Here is a 12,724-nt window from a genome sequence, read left to right on the forward strand (position 1 = left end):
TATTTCTTTTCTTTTTTTTTCCTGTGGCGTTTTGACATCATAAGCTGTGTGCCATCTAGTTAGATTTACATTTGAGAGAAAGCAGAGATCTTGAGGGCCACTTATCTGCAACACTCAGCAACTCACACCAAAACAATCTAGATTGAAAAATAGCTTTACAGGTAAGAGGGAAATAACTGTCCCTCAAGATTTCACCAAAAAATTGCAAGAAAAAGAATTTTATATTTTATAAATGTGTGTGTGCGTGTTTGTATGTGTATATATATTTATATTTGTGTGGTCATACTTTCTCCACAGATAAATGGCGAGAAAAGGCTACTGCCCGTGTCCCTGCAGTTTCAAAATGTTACGATTTATCAGAGTGGCATGTTTGTTGTTGTGGATACTAGCCTGGGAATCAAAATTAAGTATGATTGCTCTCATATTGCCACTATCCTCCTCTCCAATACAAAAGAAGTACATGGCATGTGTGGGAATAATAATGGCATCAAAGAAGATGACCTCAGGACCCCGCAGGGCGAGGCTGTTGATGTTAACACCTTTGGCTGGAGCTGGAGAGTTCCTGATCAGGAAGCTCGGTGCACAGCAGACTGTGGAGATGCATGCCCACGCTGCTCTGCTGAGCAGCTACGAGAGAAGAATGTAGCTAGTCAATGGATTTCCATGCAGGAGTACATTTGGTCGCCGCAAAATCCATTTTATATGTGCCGGGAAGTTGTTAACCACACCAAAATCTCTGCAGCTGTGAGCATGTTTGACCTGTGCTCTAGTAATGACACTCAGAAGGTCCTCTGCCCGATCTTAGAGGCCTTTTCTGCTGCCTGCCAAAATGCCCAGATCCAGATCGGAGAGTGGAGGAATAGTTCTTTCTGCTGTAAGCAAATTTGCCTTACTATGAAAGTAATGTTTTGTAATTAAGTGTTTCTGAGAAACAACACAATTTACCGGTGACACGCAGTAGGTGATTTGATGGATGCCATCCCCCTTTTTAGAAAAATAACCAAAATGCGTCCTCCTTGCTAACCTGCCAGCCATCTACATACCCCATGTTCTGACCCAGAAGCTGTCCTATCCAGACCCAGACCTATAACCGATAAAAAACTGTGAATTCTTAAATTTTGGCAGTTTTTCCATTTTTAAGTGGCACATTATTTGTAGCACTGGTTTAGCAGACCAGTAAACTCACAGACCATTGCATGCGTTTAATCATCTGCCATTACTCAGCCAATCAGATTTGTGCATCCCAATAAGCATTGTGACTTGAGTTAGAGACATACATACAAACACAAAGAAAAGGCAAAAGTTGGAGTAAAGTAATTTCACAAGGTGCGTTTTAAAGAGAAACATGAAAAGTAGGCAGTGAAAACAAAGGCTTTTAATATGGGTTAGACAGAATCTTATGTTCATTTTTTGTCTTCTTTGTCATTTCAGAACCAGTAAGTGCTTCTCTAAGTGTCCCCTGTTGTTAAAATTTAACACCGCCTACTGGTTACAGGTGTTGTCATTCTTTGTGTGTGTTTTTTTTTTTTTTTCCCTTACACGTTGCTCATCCTTCTTCCTTTCTCCTATCAGCCATTTCCTGCCAGCCAAATAGCCTTTATAACTCCTGTGGCTCAGCCTGCCCTGCCACTTGTGAAGACCCATTCAGTACAAGACCCTGCACACTGGCATGTGTGGAGACCTGCCAGTGCGACCCAGGGTTCGTCCTGGAAGGCGACATCTGTGTGCCTTTGTCCCAGTGTGGCTGCACTCACAACGGCCACCATTACCACAGCAACCAGACCTTCTGGGCCGATGAGGGATGCACTGAGCGGTGCATTTGTGACCCCCACACCAACCAGACACAGTGCCATTTGGATTCTTGTGGCCCAGATAAATACTGCGGCCTTCAAAATGGAGTCAGAAGCTGTGTGCCGCACCCCCAGCAGACATGCATCTACACTGGTCATCACATACTCACCTTTGACCAACATGAATATGATTTGCACGGCACCTGTCAGTACCAGTTACTGGGCATGTGTGGACTGGAAGGAGGCCTTGATGTCATTCAGGTTCACATACAGACGGATGGACACCTGGAGTCAGACGTTCATGTCCTGGTCAATGTGAGTGGTGTACTTGTGGAGCTAAACAACAAAAACACTGAGAGCATAGAGGTGAGTACTAATATCCTCTTGTTTCTGTTTTATCTTTTTTTTTAAATGTTCCACTGCATTTTTTTGACACTGAAATTGGCTGTAAGTAAATGATCTAATAATTAAACCAGACTTCAGAAAGATTATTTTTTAAAATGGGTTGCTGATTTTCAAATGCAATTTTGGCCCCCCCTACAGGTCGATGGTGTCAAGAAGAACATGCCCTATCACCTTAGCCACTCTGCACTGGTTTTCTCCTTGGGGCTAATAACTTACATCTACACAGACTGGGGCTTTGAATTTAGTCTCTGCAAAGAGGGCATAGTCAACATTCGTCTCTCCAGTAAATATGCAAACGCTACTTGCGGCTTGTGTGGCAACTTCAACTCTGATCCTGCTGATGACCTCACAGCAAACGGCCTACCCGGGCATCTCAGTCCGGAGCACTTTGGAAAAGCTTGGAGGAGTGGTCAGAGTCCTTGGTGTGTGGAGGGCTGTCTAGGAGGAAGTTGTCCGAAATGTTCATCTGAGCGTCTGGCCCGCTTCTCTGACCCGGAGGCCTGCGGGAGGATTCTGGAAGTTAATGGACCATTCAGGCACTGTCATGGCAAAGTGGACCCCTCCAGCTTTTACAAGCGCTGCGTCAGTGACCTGTGTCTTCATGGAGGTCTCCAGCCTGCACTGTGTCACTCGTTGGCAGAGTATACTGCTGTCTGCCTTTCCCACAAGGCTACAGTTTTTGCCTGGAGGAGTCCTGGATTCTGCTGTGAGTGTTAATGTGCTCCCAGCTCTGTTGTGCGAGTGAATTAAATTAATATCCTCTACAGTTGTAACGGTGCTGTTTGGAGTTCAGCATCATTGCACACCAAATGAAATATGGAGAGTTTGCAGATGCCTGTTCAAGCACACAACGTTTCATCATGTTTAGATTGTTGATATTGATCACGCAACATGGCACGAAGAGAATGGAGATTATTTGCATACAAATCAAATATAACTGCCTGTAGGTGCTTAATGTAAAGTTTGTTCCTGTGTGTATTTATTGAAAATGTTAGTATAAGTTAGGCAGTGTGCTGTGACTCATATTGGTATTGAGGCCACAACCTTCCAGGTGCTATTGGACCACTAGATGGTACTAATGCATCACTGGTCAACCCTAACCTTTACAACATTTTTCTGTCTTCCTGTCCTAAGTGACTGATGTCTCGCCGTTTCTCTACAGACGTGTCCTGTCCCTCCAGTACCAGTTACAACATGAGTTCTGCCCCTGTTCACCTCTGCCTCGGCTGGCAGAACAACACAGTAGAGATGCCTCCAAACATTGGGGAAAACTGCCTCTGTGAAGCAGGTTTGGTTCGCAGCGGCACCCTGTGCGTCCCTCCAGAAAACTGCGGCTGTCTTCACCACAGAGAATACCTAAGGGCAGGACAGGAGGTGTCAACCTGCGAGCAGAGCTGTTTATGTCATGCTGGGGGACAAGTGACTTGTCGTAATGTCTCCTGTGGAGAGGATGAGGAGTGTAAGCCTATTAAGGGTGTTCAAGGTTGCCACCCCAAACCTAAAGTGGCACGCTGCTCTGTTGATGGATCCCAATATACCACGTTTGATGGACAGGCATTTGAATTTCATGGTTCATGTAACTACACCCTGGTGCAGACGTGCCTCAGTAAACTAGATGTGGAGCCTGTTTTGATAGCCGCACAGGGCAACCGCAGCGAAGGCAGGCAGATCTACTTGAAAGTTGATAAAATGCATTTTAAGATGTCAACAGCTTTTCCTGGAAAAATTCAGGTAATTCATGTAATGATTTCACAGCCTTCAGTATGATTTGTTGTTCATCTCTTTGCATGCACTCTAAAGTAGTTTTTTACTGCATACACAAATTGTAATGTATTTTATATTTTAAACATGAATTATTTTCCCTAGGTGAATGGAGTTTTCGAGAACTTGCCATTTTCCCAGAGCAACGTCACTGTACATCAGAAAAATGGACAGATAACCATCAAGACGCCACAGTCGGTTGAGCTTATTTCAGACCTGCAAAGCCACATTTTTGTAAAGATCCCCAACAGTTACCACAACATAACCTGTGGTCTTTGTGGAAACTACAATGATAACCCCTCAGATGACCTGCAGCTGCCTAATGGCACCGTGACCTCTGACCCTGACGTCTTTGGGCCGTCGTGGAAATTGTTTAATGCGGAGTCATCCTGCAGCGACACATATGACAGTACCCATCGACTCTGCCACTCCCCCATCCCTGAATACACCTCTGACCTGTACTGTGGTCTTCTCACCAATCCCAGCGGACCATTCTCCTCTTGTCACCATATAGTTTGCCCAAACAAATACTTCGCACTCTGCATGGAAAGCCTTTGCATTGCAGAGGGACAGCACTGGGCCCTGTGTGATGCACTGTGGTCCTATGTGGCAGCATGTAAGGAGGCAGGAGGAGGAGTTCACCTCTGGATGAACTCCACAGACTGTGGTGAGTCTTGGCACAGTGTTTAGTGATGTTGAAATGAAACATAGAAATTTCAAATGATTAAATGCAGTAAAATATCATACTAATTAAAACTGTCTTGTGTTTCATTTTACAGCTTATGAATGTCCTCAATACAGCCACTACAGCCAGTGTGCCAATGCTTGCTCCTCAGTGTGTCCTGAGAGTAGCCAGGCGGTGCATTGCCCCAGAGACTGTGAGGAAGGTTGCCAGTGTAATACTGGACACCTTTATGATGGTCATGCCTGTGTACCAGCGGAGCAATGTGGCTGCCTACAGGACGGGAGGAGATTTGAGGTCAGAATTAAACACAGTTTTGAAACGTGTTCATTTAGCTAATCCTACACAGTTTTTCCAACACATGTTTCTTAAATTAGACGATTGCATTATTTCTTTGCAGTATTTTAGAGTCTTCTTTAAATTAATATCTTACCTCTTTAGCGAACACATTCGGATCGTTTTTTATTCTCTCCCTTTATTTGCAGGCCTCTGAGAGCAGACTCCTACAAAACTGTACCGTTAACTGCACCTGTGGGCCCCCTCTCGTCTGTGAGCGGTACTCATGTCCTGCACAGCACAGTTGTATAGTTTCTGGTGGACTCATCGGGTGCCACAAAGATGGTGAGCTTTTAAATTTAAGGACTATAATTTTGGATACTGATTTGCTTTTGCATTTATTGCTTTTCATGCTGTTGTAACTAAAAATGCTGTTCTGTTCTTTATTTCAGTGAAAAACCCAGATCCATGTGAGGGAAAATGTGGTGAAAGTGAGAAATGTCACCTGAACAATGGTGTGCCTGTCTGTGAGAGTCGTCAGGGTCTGTGCTGGAGCTGGGGAGGCCGGCACTACCACACCTTTGATGGCCTCGACTATGACTTTGAGGGCACCTGCACCTACATGTTCGCAGCCAGCAAGGGGGCAATTTCTGGTCTGACCCCCTTTAGTGTGTCCAAGAAGAACTGCTATGATGGCACTGTAACCTCCGCACAGGAGGTCACTGTGAAAGTTTATGGGTTCATCATCAAGCTCAGTAGTGAAAAAAACAGCATACATGTAAGTAAATGTCAGTTTCTTAATGACAAAACTGCTCAAAACTGCTTAAATTTTATCACTAATGAGTCATCTCTTTATTTCCAGGTTAATGGTCAAGTGACTAATATTCCTGTTAATCTAATGCCGGGTAAGATCCAGATTTCTTCCAGGGACAGCAAAGTTAAACTGACAACTGACTTTATACAGGTGGTCTTGGTTGGGAACTCCACTGTTGTTGTTATACTGGACCCACACTTCAAGGGTGAAGTCTATGGACTGTGTGGCAATTTTAACAGTTATTCTCAAGATGAGTATCCTGTAACTACACCTGGTTCCCCTCCCAGTAACACAAGTGCAGCACTCGCCCAGGCTTACCAGCTCTTTGAAGAGGACCAAAACTGTTGTAGTAACTGTAAGCAGAAGCCAGATCCTGTTTATGATGTTGTCTCCAGAGGCAAAAGTCAGTGTGCAGTGCTGGTGGATCAGGACAGTCTGTTGGCCCACTGTCACAGTCGAGTCGATCCACATTCCTTCTATGAAAGTTGTGTGGTCAGCGTGCAGAATGGAGGGTCAAAAGATGCTCTTGACCAGGCCATTTATTCATATACCGCAGTTTGTGAAGAAGCCAGTGGCAGCTACCACAGTGGAGTCACAGCTGGTAAGGAGTCATGTTCAGGAGTGCAATATAATTCATTTTCTCGTAGATATTGTAATAACATCTTTAAAATGACACCAATAAATCATTTCAGACACAACTATGGACTGTCCACCAAACAGCCACTACAAGACCTGTGGCTCAGCCTGTCCCCCATCCTGTGAGTTTAACTCCACTTTCTGTAACAAGATCTGTGTTCAGGGCTGTTTCTGTGACGCCGGCTTCGTTAGGAGTCAGGCTGGCTGTGTTCGTCCACATCAGTGTGGCTGCATGGACTCCAGAGGCAAATACCACAGCCTCAACTCAACTTTCTGGACGCCAGACGACTGTGGGCAGCTCTGTCTCTGTGGACCATCCAGTGGAGAGATCCACTGCCGCCCAGCCCAGTGCCCCAGAGGAACAGTCTGCAAGCAGCTGCGGCATAAGAGGGTGTGTCAAGCTGAAAAGCCCCAGAACTGTACCATCGTTACTGGACTGCATTTTACGACCTTTGATGGACTTCATTTTGACTTTAGAGACAGTTGTGCATATTCTCTGGTTCAAACCAAGACCAACATAACAGGACTGACACCATTTAATATCACTGTCTCCAATGCAAGTTGCCACAAAAGACTTTTCCACAGCCTCGATTTGACACTCGTCATCTATGGTTTGGAGGTGGAGGTGAGAAAGGAGGACCCAGCAAAGGTTTTGGTGAGTATACTTTTTCTCTTTTCTCGTTTGTATTATCAGTTTGCAGCCCTAGATCCTCAGGTTGGGGCCCTTCTGGTCGTTTCAGGTTTAAAACTAAAACTTTAAAACCTTTTGACATAAGGGCCCCTCAGCTTTGGAACGTCCTGCCTGAGATGAGGCTCACACAATCTCCTTATAAATTGCTTCCTAAAATCCATTTTTATAGACTTTTATTTGATGTAGTCTTTTGTTTATTTTTTTTTTATTTTGCTTATTTTGTTTGTTTTATTTATTTTATTCCATTTATTTTGGTTTTCATTTTATTTGTTATTATTTTTATTGCTTTTGTTGTTTTTGATCCATTTGTTTATTATTTTTAATATTGACATTTTATGCCCTGCATCTTGCATTATTTCTCCTCTTGTTTTAATTTTTCCAAACTCTACCCTAGTTTTGTCTGGCTTGTGGTTCAGTAGGACTATTTGGCTTTCTTTTGTTGTGTTGCCTTCTTTGTATCCCATTTCAGTTTTTGGTTTGTTTGTCAAAGCATTTTGTAAATTCTGTTTTAATGGTGCTGTATAAAGTGGTGTTGTTGTTAATTATTATTATTATTATTATTATTATTATTATTATTATTATTATTATTGCGACTTTGCAAGGTCTTAACAGTTTTCAGAATGAACCACTGCATGTAACCTTAATGTGTTTCTTTTCATTGTCAGGTTCATGGACTGTATAAGCCCTTGCCATACTCTCACCTGACCGGCCGTGTGAATGCCTACCGCACACCTTCGTCTATCATCATTCACACCGATGTGGGATTACAGCTGATCGTCTACAACTCCGGCACGTTAATGGTGATCCTCCCTGGCAGTTACAGTTCATCTGTCTCTGGTCTCTGTGGGAATGCCAACACTGACCCTCATGATGACCAAATGATGCCCAATAATGAGCTCGCCCAAAATAGTCTAGAGTTTGCCCACAGCTGGAAGTCTCTGGGATCAGAAGCCTGCAGGTCCAACTGTTCCTCCAGACCAAAGCATTGTCCTGCTGAGGCACAGAAGCTGTTTGAAGGCAGTGATTTTTGTGGGGTGTTGTTGAATGAGCTTGGGCCGTTTGCAGACTGTGCCTCAGTGTTAAGTCCCAAGATTTACTTCCACAGCTGTGTGACAGATTTGTGCTCTTATGGCGGACACAACTCAGCACTCTGCAATTCCATTGCTGCTTATGCTGCTGCCTGCCAAGCAGCTCAGCTGCCTGTCAGGCATTGGAGGAGTGACACTTTCTGTGGTGAGTCGACGGTTCAGTCTTTTTCTTATGGTTTATATTATATTTTAATTAAAACATTACAGCTGATCAATGACTCCAGCCAGAAATGTTTGACTCTTTATAAAGTCTGTCCTCGTCTAAAACTGTGAAACTGGTTGGTACTTGAGGGCTTACTCGTTGACTTTCAGGCTTTTATAAATACATGTCAACAATCATGCAAACTTTGTGAGGGGAAATACGCACCATCTGCCATGATCCATAGCACTTTAACAGTAGGAATGGAAATGGTATTTTCCTAAATCACAGTGTGTGTGTTCAGGCCACAGACGCCCAGCCAAACTGGTATTGATTGCTTTGATAAGATGTCTAAAAGTTTTTATATTTTCATATATCGGGTTCTTTTTGTGTGTACTTAAAGAAATATAACTCATGGACTAGCAGCACACACACACACACACACACCAAAATAAGTTACAAAACAAGTTTATGTAACATGTATATGTTTATCTTTTTAATAGATGGTGAGCAACTGATGTTTAAACCGCCTTAAATGACCACAGAAATTATACATTTTAACAAAGTTTTCTCTGTCCTGCATTAACATTTTGTTCTCGTCTGTACTCTTGCACCCAGATATTTACATGAGTAAGTTGAGTGTTAAGAGCATGGGGCAAATTTAAATGGGCTTATGTGTGTGCGAAACAAACAAAATGTTGTAGGATGTTTTGTGCTTAGGTAGAATGAGATCTGCATCTAGAAGTTGAAGACTAACAGTATTCAGCCTCTCTCCCTCCAGGTATGTCATGCCCCAAGAATAGCCATTACGAGCTGTGTGGACCTCGATGTCCTGTCGTGTGCCTCGGACTGTCCTCCCCAGCCAACTGCAGTGGAGGTTGTGAGGAGGGCTGCCAGTGTGACCCTGGCTACGTCCTGAGTGATAGCCAGTGTGTGCTGGTTTCTGACTGTGGTTGCATGCATGAGGGACAGTATCACCCTGCTGGCATCTTCTACTCTGAGAAAAACTGCCAAAAGTGTAACTGTAAAGGGGGAGAAGTGGCCTGCAGCCCCATGGACAGCTGTACGATAAAGGATGGCCTTGCCTTGCAGCATGGGGTGTGCCAAGTGTTTGCTGGCTTTGGCTACATCACTTTTGATGGTGTTGTTCTGCCTCACCACGGAGCTTGCACCTATGTTGTGTCAGCCCTCTCCTCTAAAGTCATGCATGACTATACTCTTCTCCTTAGCTTTAGAAAGGAAGGCAATGGCATTTTCTCTATCAGCAGATTGGTATTTCGTTTACATTCAGTCGAGGTGTCCATTGACCCAGAAGCTCTATGGAAAATACAAGTAAGTGCTAGATTCTGTGTTTGTTTAATTAAAGGTATGTTTCAGAAAAATACTTGCAGCCTTAACTTGTCTCTGTGCTTTCAGGTAAACAAAGAGGAATGCAGAGTGCCTTTTAACAGTGGAGAACTACAAGCATACCAAGATGGCAACAGGCTGATTATCATCACACCATCCGGGGTGGGGATTGACTTATCTTCTACTCAATACCTCAGGTTAACTGTACCGCAGGTACATGATGCCACAGCTTCGGGCCTCTGTGGGAACTTCAACGGGGATAAGTACGATGACATGGAACTGAAAAATGGCCACCTTACCAAAAGCTTTGCAGAGCTCCTGCACAGCTGGGCAGCAGTAGCTCCTGGTGGACAGCACTGCACTGACACTTGTGGGACGGAGTGTGATGAGTGTAGGCTGTCCCTCAATGACAGCATGGTCTGTGACATCCTGTTGATTAATAGTATTGACTTCCACCGTTGCTGGAGCAGTGATGTGCAGCGCGATATTTACACACTTATGTGCAACAGGGCAGTTTGTGCCGGGGCAGCAGGGCAAGAGGCTGCATGTCTCGCACTGGAAGCATATTCTGCAGCCTGCCAGGCTAGAGGAATACCAGTAGGACCATGGAGAGAGAATACTCCATGTGGTAAGTGAGTCATTTTGATCAGTTTAAACAAAGTCACTGATTTATTTAAAAATATAGCTTTTCCAGTGTGTTTTGGCCTTTTGTTTGCATGTAATCTGCATTTTTGGTAACTGATTTTTTTTTCTTTCTGCAAAACTCCATCCATGGTGAGGATCAGGGTTTCCACATGTTTTCACAGAAAAAAAAAATCAAAACTTTTTCATAACTTCAAGGACTAATTTATATTTCTTGGCCCCACTTGCCAGTCTTCTTTTCAAATATCAGATTTAAATTCTATTCAAACATAATTCATTAAGCTGGCAAATAAAAAACAGTGAGACAGAATGTTGGGAGAAAATGGAGAAATGTCTGTGAGGGTGACCAAAACATCACACCAAAGTACGTTAGAGCAACATCACATTGCCAGCTACAGAAAATAAATGTACCATTATGGAAATAAATATCATGGAAGACCACAGTACCAATATTATTACAGACAACAACATTTCCTGACTCTTTCAGGCCTGAAAAATGTGATTGTGGAATTTCATGACTCTCCCAGGTTTTTCATGACTGTGGTAACCCTGTATGTTTTTCAGAAACTCAGTTTTCCCTTTGTCAACACTGGAAAAAAGTTTTTTGCTTGTAAAGGCAGAGTATGTGCCCTTTTCTCTTGTGAGACGTCACAAATGAAACATTATTTCATGCAATGGCAGATGTAACCTAAAAAAAAAAAAGTGTTGGCTCTAACTTTTCGAACATGACTTCTTACATGTTTGCATATTAGGACAGCTACTCTTTCACTACATTAAGAAACAGGTGTCAGAATCATAGATGCATAACAAATAACTAGTTACTAGACTCAAACATTGTGCCCATTTATTTCAATAGAGTTGCTTTCCTGGGGCAAAAGGTTTTTTGCTTCCGGTTTCACTTCTGCAGTATACGGCCCATTGAATACACCCGCTGGCCCTGCCTGCTAATTCCCAAATGTCTCATAGACTTTATATTGTAATGAAGTTATGGATTTTGAAATCACTTTTTTTCTGCTCAAGGAAAGTTTACCAAATGTGAAACAATTATAGTTCAAAGATTCATTGTAGACATTATTTGCCATGTTTGTAGTTCAAGGTGTGTCCTGTCCACAGTATTGTAGACGTCTCTTTTACAGTGGCGTCCTACAGGGGAAAAGCTTTTTTTGGCCACAGGGGATTCTTTTTTATGCAATACTGCAAGTAGCCACTGGAAAAACTGTGAAGCAAAGCTGAACAGATTTACTGGGAATCGGTCAGAAGAGGTCGATGCTCTGGGTGGCCTGCCAGTAATGTTTTTTTTTCTTTCCAAGCCAACATCATTTTCTTTGCAAAATTCCTCATGTGTGGACTTGGCTCAACTGATTTGCATTTTTCTACCACCAGCTCTTCAGTGCCCTGACCGCAGCAGCCCAAGGAAGTGTGTTGACTCCAGCTCCAACTCTTGCCCTGCTCTGCTGCGGCCTGGTTCCTCAGCAACTGGCTGTTCAGAAGGATGCGAGTGCCACAATGGAAAAGTGTTCGATGAGGGCGAGTGCATACCCTACAGTCAGTGTGGGTGTGTTCATCATGATATATATATCAAGGTAAATATATCAGCAAAATACAGACAGTAAATGCTATGCACATTCTCAAGTATGCTATTATCAGTAATTAAAGCTCACATGGAGGATTTCAGCAGCTATATAATTAGTTTTCTCTCCTCCTCTTCTCAGATGGATGAGCAATTGTACACTGAGGACTGCACCCAGAGATGCTGGTGCCATCCTTTGGGTGGGGCGTTATGTGAGGAGGCAGGCTGCGGTGCAGGGCAGCAGTGTGCTCTGAGGAATGGTTCCTGGGGTTGTCGTGACAGACCTAAAGTTTGTGAGCTTAAGGGCAGCCTTCAAGTCTCCACACTTAGTGGGCAGCAGCTGAGTTTGGAGCCTGGGTTATCTTACAGTCTGATGTCCCTCTGTGACGAGGCCAGTGTGCACTGGTTCAGCCTGATCTCTTACCGTGGACCTTGTGATGGCAGCTCTTCCAGGCCAATCACTGTGTTTCAGATCCTCCTGCAGGGATCATCGTTAACCATACATGAAGGCAAAGTGAAGGTATAAATCCACTGAAGGTTTTTATTAGCCTGGGAAGGCCATCCTCATGACGCTCAACATACTGTTTGTCTCTCTGTATCCGTCTTCACTCGCTGCCACCCAAACACTTTCAATGGGCGGGAGCACTCACCTTGACAAAGTCCCTCAGCCAATCCTAACGTACGCACTTACCTCTACATCACAAATACATTGTTACATCAGACAGTAAAAGTACATTTAAAAAAAATTAGCATTGATATTTAATAATTTTGTGTGTGACGTGTACCTTGTCGACAGCAATCCCCATGAGGTTTTTGCAATTGCCGGCATATTTCACTATTTCCCATTCAGCAACCAGCTGCCTCTGGACTGCAGAATAGCAGC

The 12,724-nt window shown here is 43.6% G+C and overlaps 1 protein-coding gene across 2 annotated transcripts in view; it reads left to right on the top strand.

Moving 5' to 3' along the window:
• LOC121945399 (IgGFc-binding protein) overlaps positions 1-12,724 on the top strand; it is a 25,435-nt gene that overhangs the window by 9,978 nt on the left and 2,733 nt on the right. For both annotated transcript variants that reach the window (XM_088084128.1, XM_088084127.1), the window contains exons 12-26: positions 298-874; positions 1,573-2,156; positions 2,334-2,901; positions 3,358-3,926; positions 4,062-4,623; positions 4,736-4,935; positions 5,124-5,259; positions 5,367-5,692; positions 5,777-6,329; positions 6,421-7,019; positions 7,721-8,288; positions 9,064-9,614; positions 9,699-10,257; positions 11,655-11,854; positions 11,984-12,361. In XM_088084128.1, the coding sequence (XP_087940254.1) occupies positions 298-874; positions 1,573-2,156; positions 2,334-2,901; positions 3,358-3,926; positions 4,062-4,623; positions 4,736-4,935; positions 5,124-5,259; positions 5,367-5,692; positions 5,777-6,329; positions 6,421-7,019; positions 7,721-8,288; positions 9,064-9,614; positions 9,699-10,257; positions 11,655-11,854; positions 11,984-12,361 (6,930 nt within the window). The remainder of the gene's footprint in view (positions 1-297; positions 875-1,572; positions 2,157-2,333; positions 2,902-3,357; positions 3,927-4,061; positions 4,624-4,735; positions 4,936-5,123; positions 5,260-5,366; positions 5,693-5,776; positions 6,330-6,420; positions 7,020-7,720; positions 8,289-9,063; positions 9,615-9,698; positions 10,258-11,654; positions 11,855-11,983; positions 12,362-12,724) is intronic.

The sequence above is a fragment of the Plectropomus leopardus genome, chromosome 11 (genome assembly GCF_026936395.1).
Source record: "Plectropomus leopardus strain MGB_pleo_1.0 chromosome 11, ASM2693639v1, whole genome shotgun sequence".
NCBI classification, from domain to species: Eukaryota; Metazoa; Chordata; class Actinopteri; order Perciformes; family Serranidae; genus Plectropomus; species Plectropomus leopardus.